This window comes from Chaetura pelagica, unplaced genomic scaffold (assembly GCF_000747805.2).
Source record: "Chaetura pelagica isolate M959 unplaced genomic scaffold, ChaPel_1.0 scaffold314, whole genome shotgun sequence".
Lineage (NCBI taxonomy): Eukaryota > Metazoa > Chordata > Aves > Apodiformes > Apodidae > Chaetura > Chaetura pelagica.
In genome coordinates this window covers 3,755,335-3,776,445 of record NW_009953218.1, presented here as the reverse complement: position 1 = coordinate 3,776,445, position 21,111 = coordinate 3,755,335, and the positions used below count along the sequence as shown (strand labels likewise).

The 21,111-nt window shown below is 36.2% G+C and overlaps 1 protein-coding gene across 1 annotated transcript in view; it reads left to right on the top strand.

The window, feature by feature from the left end:
- Positions 1-16,316, top strand: part of USP15 (ubiquitin specific peptidase 15) — a 53,591-nt gene extending 37,275 nt beyond the window's left edge. The window contains exons 9-22 of the mRNA XM_009997778.1: positions 7,551-7,724; positions 8,014-8,172; positions 8,832-9,056; positions 10,675-10,758; positions 10,849-10,943; positions 11,117-11,305; positions 12,137-12,252; positions 12,379-12,654; positions 12,967-13,037; positions 13,405-13,520; positions 14,373-14,522; positions 14,942-15,045; positions 15,576-15,664; positions 15,951-16,316. Of these exons, the coding sequence (XP_009996080.1) occupies positions 7,551-7,724; positions 8,014-8,172; positions 8,832-9,056; positions 10,675-10,758; positions 10,849-10,943; positions 11,117-11,305; positions 12,137-12,252; positions 12,379-12,654; positions 12,967-13,037; positions 13,405-13,520; positions 14,373-14,522; positions 14,942-15,045; positions 15,576-15,664; positions 15,951-16,136 (2,034 nt within the window). The 3' untranslated portion in view covers positions 16,137-16,316. The remainder of the gene's footprint in view (positions 1-7,550; positions 7,725-8,013; positions 8,173-8,831; positions 9,057-10,674; positions 10,759-10,848; positions 10,944-11,116; positions 11,306-12,136; positions 12,253-12,378; positions 12,655-12,966; positions 13,038-13,404; positions 13,521-14,372; positions 14,523-14,941; positions 15,046-15,575; positions 15,665-15,950) is intronic.
- The last annotated feature ends 4,795 nt before the right edge of the window (positions 16,317-21,111 follow it).

The following is a 21,111-nucleotide window of genomic DNA, read 5'->3' as shown; positions in this document are numbered from 1 at the left end:
CCTGCTGAGTGTAAAGATACTAGGTCTTAACCAAGCATAGCTCAGAATACGTCCTCCTTTGTTATCACAGGGGTTCCTGACTTAATGTTTGTGATTTCCTTGGGTGAAATAAAAATAATAATAATGTTGAATTCCTTCTTTACTTGTTCAGAGAAAAAAAAAAAAGTCATTTCAGATACATTTGTAAGCTAAGTTTATGAAGCTGTTGAAAGTTGTTCAAAAGAAAAATACTTCAGAGTTTCATTGTCTGTGCATATTTTTTATCCCTTCATTGTTTATAGAAACAGAATAATTTGGGTTAGAACAGACCCAAAAATCATCATGAGCCCCACTTCCTCTTTGTGTCTGTTATGCTAGTTCTGTCATTGAGAAAAGTCTGGCTCCACTTCTCCGTAGTCATAGCCTCCCATTAGCTGCAGGCAGCCATGAGTCCTCCCCTTGGTCCTGCCTTCTTTAGTTTGAACAAATGCATTCAGCTCTCAGCCTTAGCTTGTATGTTATTCTTCAGCCCCCTGACCATGTTGGTGGCCCTGCTCCACCCTTTCTTACACTGGGGAACCCTAAACAGGACAGTTCTCCAACAGAAGTCTCACAAGTGGCAAAGAAAGGGGAAGACTTGCTTCCCTTTGCCTCTGGCTACTCTTGCTAATCCAGCCCATTTTGCAGTCAGCCACCTTTCCCACAGGGGTGCGCTGCTGGCACTTCCAGTTTTCCACAGAAAAATACTGCTGAGTCATATTACTCAAAGCTGCTTTCTAGCCAGTCGGCCTCCCCCCCCACCCCAGTCTGTAGTGGAGACATATGGGGTTGTTTCATGGTTATTCCATACTTATTTATATAAGATACCCATAAAGTTCAATTTATTCTTGTTTCTAAAAATGTTTTCATAAGGATACTTGAAAAGAAGTTGAACAGTACAGGAAGTGATGAATTATTTTTTTTTAGCATGGTGCACAGAAGATGCCTAAAAACACATTTGCAGTGTTGCTTCTAAATAAAAATACTATTATATAACCTGTCTTACTGAATTGCATCGTTATATTATTGTAAAGAGAAAAATATTTTTATGTCTAGTGTGAACCGGAATTGTCTTTTTAAAATTGAATTAAAAGAATATTCTTTTTACATAGTGAAATATTTTTTCATGTTGCTAGACTGTTTGTCAGGCTAGACTGATTAAAATCAAGGACCTTTTTGATTACTTAATCAAACCTTTGTTAAACTGGTATATATGAGTTTTCATATACGTAGACTTAAAAGTAACCTTTTAGGTGAGAATAATGAGCATGTATTATTGCCTTTAGGAATCTTAACTGGATTTACTTCTGAGGGCTGCATTCTAAATCATGTCAGCTTTGACTTTGTTGCTTTTCAGTTATATATAGGGACTCAAGCATTCAGTTAAGTTCTGAGAAGCTGTAGTGTAAATTAACGCATTCATTTTTGCTGATTCACCAGACAGTGCTCTGTGTTAGGAAATTAGGTGTTTATTGAGCAGTGCAGCTTTTAGTTTGCCATGGTACCTTTAATATATCCTTGATGGGGTGTTATTTTCTAATGCATAATTTGGCAGCTTTCTTAGCAAGGAAGTGCAAAGTATCTTTCAGTTCCACCTACTGTTTCTCTCAAAGAAAGTCTTGTGCACAGCTTAATGTTATCTAAGAAATCCATGGAAATGCTTCTTAGTGAAAGCATGACATGTTCTTAACATACTAAGGTATCATGGACTGTAAGTTCTACTGTCTTCTTCCTGCCACTACTTAACTGACACCTTTTTCCAGTTACTGAAAACATACATTTTACAGCACTGATTTGCCATCAATTTAAACTTCTACAATTATCAGAGTAACATTGGATTATTCTGGCTAGAAGTGTGATGCCCATGCCTGAAGCACTCTGAACACGTTTGATCTTGTCTGATCTTAAAAACAACAAAGGGATGGGCTCAAATAGTATGTGAGTGTCAGACTAGGAAAGTCTACTTGGGAATGCTGGGTGCTCTAGGCTTTGACCTGGGTGATGGAACAGAGTGCACCCTTATCAAGATTAGAGATTACACAAATCTGGGAGAAGGGACTGATCTACCAGATGAGTGTGCTGCCATTCAGAGGGACCTCAGCAGACTGGAGAAGTGAACAGACAAGAACCTCATGAAGTTCAATCAAAGGAAATGCAAAAGGGAAGAATAAACCCTGGCACCACTTGCACTAGTCTAGAGGTGGGGCAGGCAACCAGGTGGAAGGCAGCTTGGCAGAGAAGAACTACAGCCAGCAGTGTTACCCTGTGGCCAAGGCAGCCAACTGCCTCCTGGGCTGCTGAGAGTATCGCCAGCAGGCTGAGAGAGGTGATCCTTCCGCTCCACACAGCACTGGTGAGACACCCCTGTAGTGCTGGGTTCACTTCTGGGTTCCCTAGTACAGGATAGACAGTGACATTCTGAAGCAAGTTCACTGAGAGGCCACAAAGATAGGTGATCAAGGGATATCTTCTTACCTAGGTGAAGAGAAACAGTTGGGACCATTCAGCCTGTAGAAGAGAAAGCTCCAGAGCAATTTTATCAATGAGTATAAATGCCTGGTGGGGGGAAGTAAAGAAAACTGAGCCAGACTCTTCACAGTGATGCCCCCTGAAAGCACAGGCGGATGTGGGCACAAACTGAAGCACAAGCAATTCCATCTAAATAGAAGAAATTCTAGTTTATGGTGAGGGTTATCAAACACTGGAATAGGTTTTCCAGGGAGGCTGTGGAGCCTCCATCCTTCAAGATGCTCAGAACCCAACTGTACACAGTCCCAGACAACCTGCTCTAGCTGATGTTTTTTTCAGCAGGCGATTGGACTGTTTAGTCTCCAGAAATGCCTTCCAACCTCAACTCTTCTGTGATTCTGTGATCTTCTTTGTTTAGCCTACTGTAGTTTATTTACCTTCTTCAGGTGTCTTCCTTCACAATCATGTCAAGACAAGGTTCGTTATCAGAATAAATCTGTTTTTTTTAAACAAAATAGTTTACTGTAAGATTTTAGATTCTGAAATAGTTTCCAGTAACATGCATGTTCTATTCCCAAAGCTCTGCTTTGATCCTTCCCATTCAGTCAGTGCTGAGTGTCATCAATATAGCTTCCTGCAACAGAAGCAGAGTTTAGTTCATCCACTCCTGTTGATTACCACTTTACTCAGATCTTCATCCTTATCAGACAGCACTGAGGCCCTTAGTGTTTACATAAAAACCATTTCTGTCTCAGAAATCACTTCATTTCTCAGACAGCTTCTTGCTTTCATCTTGTGTACAGTGAAGATGGTTTGCATCAGAACTGTTATCATTCTTCCTTGAAGAAAAGAGCCAGTTCCTTGCACATCTTGCTCCCTACAGCCTGATAGACTTGTCTGAAAGTTTTTACCCTGTAACCATAATAGATAGAAATGTGATAATTTAAGAATCAAAATTTGTTAATATTGTTTCAAGTTCATTACTAGTTCTTCAATCTATTGTAAGTTTAGGCTTGCCCCCTCATCCTTCTAAGTGATTATTTTAGAAAGACCTTTGCTTTTCCAAGTAAGGGCTTTCAGTGTTACAAAGCTCAAGACAACTAACAAGAGAGGTGATGAAGATAGGTATGATCCTCTGTGGTAACACAAGCAGCTGCAGTCTGAGTTTGAGTAAGGCCAAGAAAGTTTAAGATACCATTGTCTTTCTCCCAAATGCTGTTTTCTTATCACTATTTCTTATTTTTAAAAGCAGTAATTGGATTATTTCATACTTTGGTTGTATTGGAACTTTGCCTTTGTATAGATTTTTCAGATTCTTCCGAAGGAGTATTCTGTGCATCTAATTTTAATTTACTTCAGTTCTAACACCTAAGGCTTGATGTTTATTATTAAGGCCTATATGTCTGCTTTTGTGGATCTAAGAATTAAATAAAACAGGAAAGACAAGAGGGAACTGGTGGACTTTGTGAAAACACATTATTATGAATGCTTGAGCCCATACAAAGCAAAAAAACCCAACAGTATTTGGCAAGTAGATGTTTTATTCACAATCACTTATGTACATGGCTATGTTGTAAGCTGAAAAAAACTAGGAATATACTCTTCTGAAGCATTGCTGTGCTGCCACCTGTAGATTTTTCCTAAGTATTGCTCTGCCTTTTGGTGGGATACTAGTGATTAGAGTTCAGTAGGATTTATTTTTTTTTTATTTTGCAGTGAAAATCTGAGAGTTCACAGTTTTCATTTTGTGACTCAAAAATATGAGAAAAATGAAAGTAAATGTTTTAGTTAAAAGCACTTTTTTCCCCCCAACATACTACTTCTTATGTTTTTCCCATCAGTATGATTCTATATACTTGACTTTGGAAAAACAGCTGTTGGGAGCTTTGCAATAGGGTATCTCAGCATTTCTCTTTCTTCAAAAAGATGATTAAGATTCCCACTAAGGTTACTTACGGCTGTACATTCATCCTGACAAAAAATAACATAGCATCATAGAATCATTTTGGTTGGAAAAGACCTTTAATATCATCATGTCCTACCATTGGCCCAGTACTTCCAGGTCTGCCTTTCACCATGACATCTTTCACCAAAACCTGAAATGTTTTTAGTGCTCTGGTTCATTCACTGTCGGCATAAGGAGTTTGAGTTAAGGGTTGTATTAGTTGAGCACTTTTCCCCATGTCTGTCACTAGGTGCTTCAGACAACAGTAGGAGAGAGAGATGTGAAGGAATTCACTTTTTCTTCTATTGCTTGCATCTTTCTTTCAGTCAGTCATCTCTTGGTCTTTTCTTAAAAGGCTGAAATAGAAAATTTCAATGTCTCTTGCATAAAATTGTTATTAAGTAGGATAGCTGAAAGACCATGATACTTACAGGAACACTCAGTTTTCAGCTCAATTTCATTATCTCATTGTCTGCTTCCCATTTCCCCAGTGTACTGGCATAAGTACAGCATAATAATGTTTTTCTTTACTTTGAAATTATATTTTTATCATTATTTCTATGTAATACCATTCTGGGATGTGAATACATGTTTCCTCATTACCTTAGGATCACAGGATAATCAGGGTTAGAAGTGCAACCTCCTGCTCAAAGAAGGGTCAGCTCTGAAGTCAAAGCAGGTTGCCCAGGGCTTTTTCCACTTGAGTCTTGAAAACCTCTAAGAAGGCTGCACAGCCTCTCAGCTCTGCTGCTTGACTGTTCATACACTGAAAGCTTTTTTCCTTGTATCATTAACCTTCCTTGTTTCAGCTTTTGTTTCTTGTCCTCCCAGTATGCACTGCTGTGAAGAGTCTGGTTCCATCTTCTCCCCAAGTTCTCTGTAGGTACCAGAAGGCTGCTGTTGGGTCTCCCTGAAACAGTATCTTCTGCAGGCAGAAAAAGCCTTAATGCTTCAGCCTTTTTTTATGGGGCAAGTGCTCCAGCCCCCTGACTGTCTTGGTGACCCTCTTTCTTAATTAATTTTATTTTCTTTTATCGATGAAACAATCAGAGTCCTTGCAAAATCTTTTATGAGAGTTTTTCCATACTTAAATTATGTAGATTTAGAGAGAGATAATGTGACTATTTTTATCATTATTTTTCTACCTCTATGAAAGTTTCAGGGGACAGATAGACTTGCTAACAAGATTATAGTCTAGTATTGGAATTACAGTATTCCAGTGAGGCTACAGCATGGATACCTAAATAAATAAATAATTTTTTTAAATGCACTAAAAATAAGGATTATTTCCTGTGCATGTTAATGCCTCCCACACCTTACTAGTTACAGGTTTGCTTTCTAAACTGTAGGTTACGTGTGTCTTTAATGGTGATTAAGTCTCCTTTTTTATTCAGTAGTTCAGAATTCTTTCATGGTGTTTGTATGCATGTGTGTGAACACCAGCACTGCGTGCAGTGTTGCTTAAAACAGTCGATGCACAGATTTTGTGAAGCATTGCTTCATCGAGCTGTAGTTTGTCTAAATTTTCTTGGAGGTGTACTGTCATCCCTTTATACTAATTATATGAATAGTTGTTAGCCACAGATTGCTCTGCTACTGAAGAATTAGGTTTTTTCCTTATTTTCCAAGTAATTAATATGTAACAGGGAACTATAATTTCAGTGTTAATCTTTGTCATGCTGAAGACCAATCCTTCTCTTCCATCATTTGTCTCATGTTTGGTCTTGGAGTTTCTACATTCTGTTGGCATCTTTTCCCGTGATCACTTAGCTAAATGACCAGTTTGGGTTCAGAGAGTGAGCACTCTGCTGAAGTTTTGTTGGTTAAACAAAACTCGTGAAGACTGCAGTACCTGAAATGAGGTGCCATTCTGTTACGTCTTTAGTTTGCAAACAGTTTTCTGTTGTTTTTACTGTATTTAGCTTTTTTAAATTTCTGTTAATCTTCATCTGTCCATATACTTGTTACCTTACCTATGTCTGTGTTTTAAAACGAAGAAAAACACCAAAGCCACTAGGTGGAACAGGGCACAGAAATGTGATAACTTTGCTGTCTATTGATCGTCTTCATTCCAGTAGTTCTTTATTATTATTATTTATATTAATGCTTTCCATTAAGCTTCTTTAATAAGCTACAATGTATCACATAATGAGAAAACAAGATTGTAGGTTTCCTTTCAAACTGTCTTCTGGGTGCCTGTTTCCCTGTGACTCAGATAATCATGACCTCTCCATTATTAGCCTTTTCAAGAGAAAAGCATGTTTGTAACTGTTCCATTTTTTCAGTTATGGTGAAAAAATCAGTGGTTTTATGGCCAACTTTATTAGTTCCTTTAGCAGCTATTCTTTTAAAAGTTGTGGCACCTGATGTTGTAGGAAAACGTGTCAATTCTGTATCTCAGAAATTACCACGTTCAGATAGATACTTACACATTCCAGTACTACCATAAGTCTCATCTTATATTAGAGTGTGGAATTGTTATAAGGAAAAGGGCAGTTATCTGTAGTAATCTTCCTGATGAGCTGAACTGATTTGATCTCCTAAACCAGCCCAAAATAATCCAGAAGAAAAATTAGGAGGAAACGCAAGGTTTTTGTCAGGTTAATGAGATGCATGTTTATTGTGCAATGAGGTGAGATCAGCAGAGAAGATGCGGGGGGGCGAGGGGTGTTGAATTAAATTATCTGTAAGGTCCTTTCCAACTCAAGCCACTCTACAATGATTCCTGTTCCTATGCCCTCTCTCCCAAGTACCTATGCAGTCTCCCCTTGACACCCTGTAAGCTTTGTGCATCTATAGCAGCAAGGAGTTTCATAAAGCTGCTATTAACATATTATTTTATTTGTTTTGAACCTATATATATTTGTTTTGAACCTATATATAAATTGTGTTGTAACACTGTGGTTGAATGTTTAATAAATTCCGATATAAAGCTTTTGAAAAATGCTATCTGTGTATAAGTTGCAACAATAACTGCAGCCATTCTTTTTTTTTCCTTGCAGACATTATGCATTACAGTTTAAAGTATTGTTCATAGCTGCTTTAACAACGTTCAAACATTCTTTGTTTAGAACTAATTCAAAACACTGTTCTGAAATGTCTGCATTTCTGTTTACAGTGTCTGAGCAACACACCTCCTCTTACAGAATACTTCCTCAATGATAAATACCAAGAAGAGCTGAATTTTGACAATCCTTTAGGAATGCGAGGTGAAATAGCAAAATCTTATGCAGAGCTTATCAAGCAAATGTGGTCAGGAAAATACAGCTATGTTACCCCAAGAGCATTTAAGGTCAGTAGGGAATTTAACCTAAATGTACCCTGTCAGTTTAAATGTATGGAAATATGCTATAATAGAAATTGGAAGTAATATTCATTTAACTTTTAAAACACTTGGATATATATTTAAATGTGTTTGCTGTCTTTGTGCTGTGGTTTTTGTGAATTATTTTGGCTTTGTGCCTCCATTGAAAGGCTTACCTGTTATAATTCTGTAAGTTTTACCTTTTCACCTTTCTGCTGTAGTATCTGTTCTTTATAACGATTTAGGTACCAGAAGTATTTATGTTATTTTTTTTTAGACACAAGTAGGACGATTTGCACCACAGTTTTCTGGTTATCAGCAACAAGATTGTCAAGAGCTACTGGCTTTTCTTTTGGATGGATTACATGAAGATTTGAATCGAATCAGGAAAAAGCCTTACATTCAGTTAAAGGATGCAGATGGGAGACCTGACAAGGTAATGTTTTTGGTGTTGACCTTCTTTGTTTTAGTCAAGGCTGTACATTGCAAGGTACTTCTACATGCTTTTGCACTGAAAGTTTGGGACACTGATTACATGTTGCTTTTTCTGGAAGATATCTCAGAAAATAAGCCAGGACCTTAAAATTGAGATCTTAGTCAAGTACCTGTGTAAATTTCTGTTTATTTGGAAGATAATTAAGGAATTAAGGCTTTATTAAGACCGTTTTGTTAATTCAGTGAGTTCAGTTGGAAAAGCTATTTCCATTCTGTTGTTCTTTTATTTCTACTGTATGCAGCGTTCTTTCTCTCTTCGCTACTTTTACATTAGGGAAACTCTTCTATCATTGAGCTACAAGCACATAGGTAGTTACTTTTGCTGCAAGTACGAGTTATATCAGAGAGAATTTTTGGTGTTATTTGCTTTAGTCTTTCCCCAAACCACTTGAAGTCTCTCTCAGACTAATACCACTGATGGAATCTCTGTCCTGGGAAAAAACATACACCTTTTAACCTGTGATCTGGACAGTTGTAACATACCTTATAGGATCTTTTGGAGTGATATTTCTAAGTTTAGATGGCAACTGAGAATGTTCAATCAAGTCTTACTATTAATTTTCTACTATGTCACTAACCCAGGCCATGCTTTAATTGCAGGTGGTTGCTGAAGAAGCCTGGGAAAACCATTTAAAAAGAAATGATTCCATCATTGTAGACATATTTCATGGCCTTTTTAAATCCACCTTAGTTTGTCCTGAATGTGCTAAGATATCTGTAACCTTTGATCCCTTCTGTTACTTGACACTTCCATTACCCATGAAAAAAGAACGCACCTTGGAAGTTTATTTAGTTAGAATGGATCCACTGGCAAAGCCTATGCAGGTAAGCCTCTTAATTTGTGTACAAAACTCCTGATTAATGTGGCATTAACAGTGAAGCTGAGTTCCTTTACTTTTTAAAAATGTACAAGTACAATAAACAAATCCAACAAGCTTTAGTTTTCCAGTATGTTCTGAAGTTCCACTTAAAATGCCTGAGGAAGACTATACATACCTTTCTATATTTCTGTCAGTTTCAAGGAAGATGCTGGTAATTTCTCTTTGGTTGTGCTAATAAGGTTTCTTAATCTTTAAAATGTATGCTATCCTCATTTTTTATTTGAGTGTTGCTGTAATTAATTTATAGGATTATTAAAAAGATACACACTTAATCCAAACTTAATTCCTCAGTTTATTAGGCAAATATTCCAGAAAAGGCAAGTATTGATAATAAGTGACACAAAAAAAACCATGACTAAATATATTAGGTACTCCTTAATTCTTCTGCACTATCACTTAATGGTCAAAAGAAAAAAATTCAGATTATATTTCTTTGGAAAGAGCATCTCTTGCCTTTTTTAGGAAGGATGGTATTACATACCTTAGGATGGCATGAAACAATGTGCATACATTATGGTTACAAAATTGTGGTGAAATGGTTCTAGCTGGACCTTATGGGGTGAGCAAGGATAGGGGGAAATATAACATGAGCAGTTAGGCAGACTTGCATAGGGGCTTCAGCACTTGAAATCAGAGTACTGTAAGGAGAGTGAGGGAGTGTTCTCAAAAACAATATGAGTTAGGGAAGTCAAAGATAAAGGGACATGTCTTAACTAGTGGGAGATGAGCCTGCTAGATACTTAATTATTTGTGAGAACAGGTATGCACAAGGGACATACAGCAGTTAAAGATGACCCTGGATGGCATGTGACAGGGTTTTGCAGGAATGAATAGAGATTGGGAAGAGTACAAGTTCAGTAGAGCTTTTGTGAGTCTAAATAACTGACTGAGGAGAATAAATAAATAAAGACTGAGGAGATACCAAAAACGTGCTGCACTTGGCAATTAATTACAAAGTTATAATACCTTATTTCTAATTAATCCTGTCTTTGTTTATTATAGAAATAACAGGTAAGAGTCCTGTGTGTGGAGTTTCATTACAAACTGCAGGTGTACTGCACTAAGGGAAACCACAGAGAGGTTATCTTTGACTGTTAATCTTCAGGTTCTCTCTCTGCATGTGAAATTAGAATTCAGTCTTTATCCATTGCCTGCCATTGCTTTTTTCCCCAGTAATACTTTATAAGCAACTCAAGTTGTGTTCCAATTTTAAGAATCTATGCAATAGCATGCATATTATTTAAAGGCTTTAGATAAGTAGGTGCTGTTGAAATGTAAATCTGAGTAATTGTAACTGTTAGTCTTCTTATGAGGAAAGTAAAATAACATTTTAAAAATCATTGTATAAACTAATAAATGTATTCAGAGTGTGCGTGTTTGTATGAGTAAAGTTGTGAATGTAACTACTGTGTTTTCAGCAACTTACAGAATTTGTGTTAGTTGATTTATATTATTTACATCTTAAGTTCAGGAATCTGAAACATGAAGTACCTGATAAGTTTGTTTTTTTCTCACACATATTTGTTCTTTCAAGAAATTAAAGTGACCCTTTATTTTTTTAGTACAAAGTAGTTGTTCCCAAAATTGGAAATATATTGGATCTTTGCACAGCATTGTCAGCTTTGTCTGGGGTTGCTGCAGATAAGGTAAGAATGATTTCTTATACAAGGCACAACAATTAACATTTTAATACAAATCAACCTGATTTAACGATGCATACTCTGCTTTCTTTTTAGATGATTGTTACTGATATATACAATCATAGATTCCACAGGATATTTGGCATGGATGAAAATCTAAGTAGTATTATGGAGCGTGATGACATTTATGTGTAAGTACAGATAACATGCTTCCTGTCTCTGCAGTTTGTTTAGTTATTTGCAAAAGTTTAAAACCTAGACAGAAGATAAAGACAAGTCTTGGGTGTTGTATTATTTTTTAATTTTTCCCCTTTGTAGCCTTTTAAATTACAGTTCTCCTTTGTATTTCTGATTGTTCTTTTAGATTTGAAATTGCTATCAATAGAACAGAAGATACAGAACAAGTTATAATTCCTGTTTGTTTAAGGGAAAAGTGCAGGCACACAAGCTACAGCCATAGTGGTTCTTCACTGTTTGGTCAACCTTTTCTCATAGCAGTGCCTAGAAACAATACTGAAGATAAACTGTATAACCTGCTGCTGCTAAGAATGTGGTAAGGTTATTGTTTAAAGAAAAATGCATTTGTCATGAATAATGATAATAGTTGGAATCAGTAGGCACTTGTTTCTCCATGCATTGCTAACAAATTGATTAGATTTGAGTATTAGCCTTTTATTTCCTTTCTATCAAATATATTAAATCTAAAATTTTAGCCACTTAAGATGTGAATCAGCATGGATTTTTATTTGCTTTTTTGTTAGCATCATCCAGAAACTATTTCAGGAGACAATAGAGAGTCAATTGTTATTGTCAATGTAGGGCATCAGTTCTGCTGTGTACATAACTGCTTGTTAGGGCTTGGTAAAATGGAAGTGTTTTACCAATTACTCTGCAATGCTTTCACCTCCTTTATCTACTATACAAGTTTATATACTCATTTATGTTGTAAAACTACATGGTAGATACTTGCAAAGACTAGACTGGAATAAGTGTCATTATTTAGAAGAAATTAGAATCATAGAACCTCCAATTTAAATTTATGCTTCATTTTCTGTTCATGTAACTTTCACTGTAAGTGAGCCCATTTTTGTGTGTGTGTAAAAAATATGGTTAATGAACTGCTTTCTGGATATACAGAGACTAACACCAAAAATCAAGATATATACAGTCATGCAACTGCCAGAAAAACTAGATTATAGATGAGCAGGGTTTCATATGTGCCTGTAACAGCAGACATGTTAGACAATGAAACTGTTAATTCTGAATAAATCAGAAAGCAGTGCAGGAATATGGTACACTAGAAAGGATTTGCCATCTGGCTTGAACAATGTAAATATTTAAAGATCCATTGATTCTAACTGTTGCTTTCACTTGTTACATTTAGTCGGTACATTAAAACATGTACTGAAAGTGAAGACACTGAAGGATCCCTACATTGCTGTAAGGACCATGGTATCAATGGTAATGGCCCAAATGGAATACATGAAGAAGGATCTCCAAGTAAGACTGCAGTATTTGACAAAAATACTTGTTCAGTATTTTGTGTTCAGTTTTGAACTGAAGTCAATTCTGTTGTGTCTTTCAGTCAGTTCAGTCATTTCTTCCTCATTCTTCCAATGGTTTCAGGTGAAATGGAAACAGATGAACAAGATGATGAATCCAGCCAGGATCAGGAACTTCCTTCAGAGAATGAAAACAGCCAGTCAGAAGATTCAGTTGGAGGTGATAATGACTCTGAAAATGGATTATGTACTGAGGATACTTGCAAAGGTCAACCACTTATGGGACACAAAAAGCGATTGTTTACATTCCAGTTCAATAATTTAGGCAATACTGACATAAATTACATCAAAGATGATACCAGGCATATTAGATTTGATGATCGGCAACCTAGGCTTGACGGTAAGACCTGGGGAACAGATTGGGCAACATTTGATTCTGATACCTTTCTTTCTGACTCCACTTCCACAGCATAATGTTTCATTCTCTCTGGGTGCTATTTTAAATACATTATTTTCCAATAGTAAATTCAGTATGATTAATTTATTATTGTCATTAACACTTAGAAGTGCAGAAATTGTGCGTGCCTCAGTTTCTTGTCTTAAATTCTTGCCAACACTGTTTAATTCCTTTTGAAGAGTGTATGCCCAAAGTTAATACAATTTCATGTAAAGCAAGAAATAATATTAAGAGAAAACATGTGTTTAATCTTAGAAAGATCTTTCCTTGCTTTGGATTGGGATCCTGAATTGAAGAAGAGATATTTCGATGATAGTGCAGCGGAGGTAAGCTGTTTATATTGTTCCCATTCCCAGCACTAATAAAACTTCAATGTGAAAAATACAACTTAATTAACGTGACATAAAAGATTTCAAGTGTTCAAAAGAAGCAGCTAGTGTATCTTTTTTTCACATTATTTGTAGTAAACATGTTGCTGTAAATAAATGCCATTTGCACATCTAAGTAATTAGCAAATCTGAGGCTTGCTAATTTTGAAGTGAATCTGAAGGTGTGAAAACTTTTTACTTGAATGGTTTCTGATCAGTTTTTCCATGCATAGGAGCTTTGTAGTTACTGCTTATAGTAAGACGACATCACTAAAATGAGTTTTGTTTCATTTGTTCTCTTAACTCAAGAAATACTTCTCTTTAGGATTTTGAAAAACATGAAAGTGTGGAATATAAGCCTCCCAAAAAGCCTTTTGTGAAATTAAAAGATTGCATTGAGCTGTTCACAACAAAGGAAAAACTAGGTGCTGAAGACCCATGGTAAGTACAAAAAATTAATTTCATTGTCTTCTATGATCTGTTTTTCAAAATTTAATCAAAAGCACACTTGAACAGTAACAGAGATAGCTATTTAACTTCTTAATGGTATTTCAAATACTGTCGTTTCAAGTGTAGTTGAAAATTTTCAAAATGTTTTCTTTTGATCCATTGCTTAACTAAAATTGTTACCATATATAGAAGGTTATGTTTTAGATGGGAGACAATGCATTCAAAACTAGGAGGAAGGGTAGATCCATAAGATGTTCTAGCATGTGAACTGTCATCCACAGTGAATTAATAATATTGTGCTAAATCCAATGCAGTGGTTTAAGCAAAAAATTCTTTCTGAGATAAGGAAGGTTGGTGCATACTGAAGTTTTTTTAATGTGAATACATAACTTGCCTTGTCATTGATACAAGGAATGAGGATGTGCTTAGACAACAGGCTTGAGGAATGGGGAATGTCTGTGGTCAGTAGAACTTCTCAAAGTAATGTTCCAATCATTCTGGTTTTGGCAGACGCTTTTATTGGGATTCATGGTTCTTCCAAATTTTAATTTGGAAAAAAGCTGTGTTTTAACTAAAGATACAGGGACTACTACAGGAGACGAGAGCTCTATTTTGGGGGGTGCTGTCGAGCTTCACTGTGAGCACACTTGTGCACTAGCACCTCACGTTTGAAGGTGGAAGAAATGTCAATGGCATTAGTAACGGAAGGTAGAACGTGTGTGTATTTCAGCTTTTGCTTGTTCAGTTCCTCCCATGTTACTGGCTTTCACTGTGGTGATGCATTTCAACATACAGACTGACTGCATGTATTTAAAATTGTTTGGGTTTTGTTTTGTCTTTTAGGTATTGCCCAAACTGTAAAGAGCATCAGCAGGCTACCAAGAAGTTAGACTTGTGGTCACTGCCCCCCGTACTGGTAGTTCATCTAAAGCGCTTTTCCTACAGCAGATACATGAGGGACAAGCTGGATACATTGGTTGACTTTCCAATAAAGTAAGAAACCTAAATGTTTTGGTGCTTAGAACTGTAAAAGTTAGCATGACTAGGACACTAATCCAGCAATTGCGTAAAATGGTGTTGTTCTCAGCTTGTATGTGTGTGGATCCAGTAAACGCAGAAGACAAAATGCTTGTAGGTGAGGATTATGGACTTGAAAAAATAACGATTGTAGGTAAGCATGGAAGAACTTTGTTAGTAGTTTTGGGAAAGACTGCTGGTTCCTGTAGCACTCCATGTAAGAGTGAGAGAAATGTACTGTCAGTGTAGTCTGGTGTATTTGTTTTTTGTGGGGAATACAACTTGAACGGCTCAAAGACCATCAAAAAGTGAAATGTTTAAAAGTATTATTAACATGACCTTCTTTTGTTTTGGTTTTGTGTGTGTGTGTTGTTTTTGTGTTTGTTTTTAAACAGTGACTTGGACATGTCAGAGTTCCTTATTAATCCCAATGCAGGGCCTTGCCGCTACAACTTGATTGCGGTCTCCAACCACTATGGAGGAATGGGAGGAGGGCATTGTAAGTTGATGGCAAATGTCATCGTTCTACATGTTAGCTTTTTTTCCCATGTTTATTTTTATTTAATTTTCGATCACTTTAAATCAATGGCATTTTTTAATGATTGAAAGGACAATTAATTTTACTTTTTTTTTCTCTGAAATGCTTTCACAAGCATTCTAACACAAAAATCTATACAAAATGAACTTTCCAGGGTAATTGTAGGGTCTTTAATACTTGTCGATATGCATACTTTGTCACACTTGTCTGTATTTTTGTACATCATGCATCTTCTTGAAAGAAGACAAAAGAATGAAAAGTGATTGAGGGATTTTGGCTGTCCTTTCTCGTTATACATTCTCATCTGAAGCAGAATGTTATTGATTAAGCTTTCTTTGCTTAAAGGAAGTGTGGAAGTATGAGTCTGATAGTGATAATAGGTTTTAGTTAGTTAAATGTCAAGTGTTTGACAGTAACAGACTCTAGCAACCGATACTGTCACATCTATGAAAATACTAAGTCCTCAGATATTGTTCTTTGTTTTGTCCTAGATACTGCCTTTGCAAAAAATAAGGATGATGGAAAATGGTACTACTTTGATGACAGTAGTGTGTCCACTGCATGTGAGGACCAAATAGTGGCAAGTACCTTTTGTATTTATAAAATTGGGATTGTTGATGATGTTTTCTTCTTGAGGGGAAAAAATAATTAACCTTGAAGTAAATTTGTAGGTAGTAGTTTGTGTTCTTTCAAGGACAGTACAAAACAAAAATGGTTCGCTCCAGACATGCAAAAAAAACTTAGATGAAGGCTTTGGTTTTCTTTGTAATGTTACCTTAGGGACTTGGAAGCAAAAAAATTGAGAACTTGGATTGTATATGCTTTGCTGAAACCTTATGACCATATTACACTTTTCTCTTTTACAGTCCAAAGCAGCATATGTGCTCTTCTACCAGAGACAGGACACGATCAGTGGAACTGGCTTTTTCCCTCTTGACCGAGAAACAAAACAAGGTGCTTCAGCTGCCACAGGCATCCCACTAGAAAGTGATGAGGACAGCAATGAAAATGATAATGATATAGAAAATGAAAATTGTATGCACACTAACTAATGGAAGAACTAGAAGCCATAAAAGAGACTTTCACAGGGGATACCTATTGAAAGAGTGAAATTGCCCACCAAATTAAGAATAAAAATCTGAGAGGGGAATTTCAGATAACAGAATGTAAATCTTTATTACATTTTAACATGTGCAGTACTTGAAGTGAAACAATAAAAAGTTTAACAGAAATTGTCTCTAATGCATTTACAGTCTTGTATTCACAAGCTCTATATAGGAAATCACAAATAAACCCCTTTTAAGTTTTCTGCTGCTGTTCTAATGGATTATGTTTTCTTTTGTTTTGGATGTGAGTTAATAACTAAAATGTTAAATCTGTGGACTTCGGACATTTATTTTCTTAGTACTGCAAGAATACTACTGCCAAGTCTAGTTTCTGGATGAATATATACATATTCCTTAGGCTGTCACACAGGCTACAAGTAAAGATGTCATAAATATATAAGCAGTAGTTTTCTTGAAAAAACAAATTTTTCTTTCTCCCTTTTTTTAAATTTATTTTTTTTAATTCGGCCACAGTAGAAGAAATAGCTTGAAAAGGTGTTTTAACCTTTTGTGATATAGTTGAGCATCCAGAATATTATGTTCATCTTACTGCTGCTGTGGAACAGGTTCTGGATTTCATGCTGCATTAACAAAAAGTTTTTCAATTAAATGTAAGTATCCTTTGTTGCTTGTTGGAATCTACTCTGCAGACATAATTCCTGTTAACTTGCTTATAAGACATGCATAATTTTAATCTGGTGTCAGTCCAAAATTTAAAATTGTGCTGTAAGTTCTCCCCAGTTTTTGTAGTTTGGCAGCTTGCAAACTACATTGTAATAGGGTCGGAGTTAATAGTATTCTGTATCCATAGTAATGACTGTGTATCGGGCTTAGATGAGAATTTTTTCAATATAACCTGCCTTTAAATTGTTAATGAACAAAATGGCTTTAAAGGTAGGCCTGTTAATTTTCTTTGTGTGTTCCTGATGGAATTCACCATAGCCTTACAGCATATCTGAAAAGGTAACTCATTATAAGAGAATTGGCGTTTGCATGTTCAAGTCAGAACCTGTACAGTATAAAAGGCATACAGACTTTGAATTGGATTTTAGTTAACTATGTTCAGGGGTCCAGGATGCCAAAATAAGTGTGACAGTTTGATACATTTTTTTAATTTGCTGCTTTCCCTTTGATCTAGTTGGAAGAATGTATTGTTGATTTGTATACAATACTGCCTTTGGGAGAGGCTCTTAAGTGTGTGGGCACACTTCACATATCTACTACCTGGAGAATTGCTTTGTGTCCCACTGTTGAAACAAATAATTTAAAAAAGAAAAAAGCAAAAAGTATGATGTTCTTCACTTGAACTAATCAAATACAATAGGTTATAAATTGTGTATTGTAAATAAAAGTTCACTCTGTGAGTGCACATTTTGGTAAATTATTTATTTATGTTAGCATTAAAAAGTTTAAAAAATTGCATTTGACCAGGATATAAATGAGATATGTTGGACATGGCTTTGCTTTATACCTTGATATTAAAACTGGTGTTTCATCCTGGTATTTTAAAGCTGCTTTGAGGTTGTTTTTGTTTTGTTTTTTTTTAAATGTAAACTAACCTCCTGCATGACAGAGGTTAAAATTTTGTCTGCACTTGATTTCACTTGGGTTTACATTTGAAATGCGCATGTTTATTTATACAGATTTCAATAAAGCTATTCAAGGCCTTAATTAGTCTGCCATTGTCTTACGAATTATTTTCCCACAGTGTCTGTCATGGGTAGCCTTTGTCTAAAACATCATCAGGTACTAAATGGCTGTTTAATGACTAACACAGAACAGGACTAATAGGTATTTCCAGAAGATAGGGATTCTCTCCTGTCACTGTCTAGCTCTGAAAACATTTATAATGCTGCAAAATAAAAGTTACTGTCATAAGAACCTATACTCTTTTTTTCAAAAGTAATACTGTAATAATCATAAAATGGAAAGATGCCAACTGTGAGATGGTTGGTGAAATGGGGCAATATATTTAAGATAAGACAAACCTGATATGGTGGAGGGAGAATGATAACAAGCTTCTGGCTTAAAATCTTGTATTTAGGTGTGGAATACAGTAAGCCAATACAAAGCTATGTAGTAGACAGCTTGTGAGTTTAACTTGCTTATTTTACTCAGAGCACTTGAGAGATGAGATTTATCTGTGGAGCAGAGGAAGTAATCCTGAAGAAGCAATCATCTGTCTGAGTAACACACACAAATGTCCCCCCTATTTTCATGCTCTCATTGGTTTTGCCATATCATGTTAGCCTAGAACTTGCTTGGAAAAATGACTAAGGAGCAAAGGATCTGGTTCAACTTATTGAAGTTTCCCTTTGGATTTTGTAGATCAAATCTTTAGTATTTCCTAACACATTTCATTCTCTCTTTAAAAATGCAGGTATATATACATATATGGAATTTTATATTTGACAGAATATACTTGTTTGCTAGCCATTGCATCATCCAGATAGAGCTTAAAAGAGTATTGTTCAAAGTAACATTTATTTAGGAATAAGTTACATAGATGGTTTCTACTATTTTTGTTACAGGTAGTTTGGCTTCCAAGTTTACACAAGGCAAGTTTGTAAAGCTTCCTAATCAGATATAAGAATCAGTAACACTTCTATATGACTGTCTCAAAGGTTTCTGGGAATTCAGCCAAGTTGTGAGTTTCATAAAAATACTACATATTCACATATAGGATATGATAATTCATCCAGTGTTTAATATTCAAACTACAGAAAGCACATTATTCTTTATAGTGTCTATCAAAAGTTACTGTCACTCAACTAGTCATTTATATAGAAAAGAAAGAGGGTCTTAACATCTCTATGAATCATGTCTAATAAAAATCTACACCACACTTTCTTTTTTCAGTTACATTGACAGCAAGCTTTTTGGTGGCTCTACATATCAGCATAAAGCCCAGAATTAAGATACAGCTAACCTTGTTAATGTGACAGCCAAAGAAACAAAACAGGAGGAGGCACATGACAGCCTGCAATTCCCAGTTACTCCACAGATTTTGTGACAGCAACCTATCATTTAAAGCCTGGCTGGGAGGGAAGGAGAGGTGATGAGATTACTGCCCAGGACCTCTTGTTTTAGCTGGCTTCAGACAGCCTTCTGGAGGCTTCGGTGCCCACCAGGAGAGCTGCCAGATACTACCCTGCCAGAGGATGTAGACACATCTGCATTTACAGCTAGTTGCTAAGAGGAAGGGAGCAACCCCTTCTAGCTTTCCCAGCATGTTTGTACTTTGTTACAGAGCTCATTGTATTTTTTTAAGTGTTTTGAAATCTTTAAGGGCAAGTTGGTATAGACAGGTAAAGAAACTAATTGGCAAACATGCCAGTTTTCTCCAAAAATTATGCTGCCTTCTTTGATGTCAGATTCTGTAATTTCAGGGTATGGTTTCTCATTGTTTCTAAATGCTGGTTACTTTGACAAAGAGAATAATGATAAATGTAGTGAGACAGGATGACTATGAAAGCTGTATTTGTTAGAATAAGCATATTCAGAAATCTGTGGGCAAAGGGCATTTGTCAGATTTTTTAGTCCTTTTTCCTTAGGATGTAAACAGATTGTGAAAATATTTCCACTTCCTCAGTTCCAACATTAAATGCTTTGCTGGCACCACATGCTCCTGAGGCAGGCAGAGGCCTGCCTTACTGAAAAACAACTTGTAACAGCATGGCACCTCCAGAAGAGCACAAATGTGACAAATTTATGAACACTCATTCATTAACTAGGGAATGAACTGGGTTACTCTATGTCAGGTAGCATCAACAGACATCCTGGGCCAAATAATGCAAACGCTGATAGAGGACTCAAATAATAAAGAATTCACATTAGCCAGTATGGTTTTCTGAAAAGTAAGTTCCTTTGTTCTTTTGGGAGTTTTAATTATTTTGTTATTATGGATTTTCTACTTGAAAAGGAGAATTGATAAGGATTATAGCACAAGTGTATCTAGGATTATTCAAGTGCTTGTCACTTAATTATCACATGAAGTATCACATTACTCTCAGCAAAACATGAGCATTACACAGTATCACACAATACCAAGAATAGGAGCTGACCAAAAATCTCAAAATAGTTTCCATTAGGAATATGGGGATTATTGGAGAAACTGGTGGCACTTGGTCTTAAATTAATGTTTTTATTCAGTATATAAAACATTCAGTTCATAGCTACAGAAAGTGGGTTTTATCCCAGAAAGTGGCAAGTAACCTTAAATCCTGTGCAGACCTGGTGGACAAGTAATTCAGCATGAGCTCCCAACAGGAAACACTGGCATAAGAATTTATCCTTGGATGCATAAACAGAAATTAAAAGTTAATTTAATCTTCCTAGGTCAGTGGTAAGGATACTGGGAAAATATACTTACTACCTTTTAGAAGTTCAGCTTGTAAATTAGGAGACATTACAGAAAAAAAAAAAAAAGTAGCAACCTCTAAGCAAACACATTTGCACTAATGGATATAAAGAATTGTTTCCTCAGACTTCTGAGAAGTGCCTCAGTTTTTGTGCAGTACCTTATGAGGCAGAGCATAGCTATGCAGGAGGAATTGGAGAGAAACGTTCAAAGAACTAATGGTTCAAAACTGAAACCAGACAATCTGAAAAGAGATATAGGTGTGGGAGTTTCATGCAATTACTTTTTAACAAGAAGATCAGAGAACAACCAGCAGAGGCAAGTGATAGGTGTCACGTTAACCCTGGGCTGGATGCCCTCCCTGGGCTAAGGAGGGAGGCAGCCCATCCTTCCCCTGCCTGGAGATCTAGACTGAGCAATCTGCCTCAGCTTTGAGATCTGTGAATCTGTAAATGCCCTTTCTTTTCAGAGAAATGTTCCTCCCTCTTCAGACCAAATGGTACCACTTAAAAATCACTTTAATTTTGAATGGAGACCTGTATCTGTAGGTATTTGCTCAGC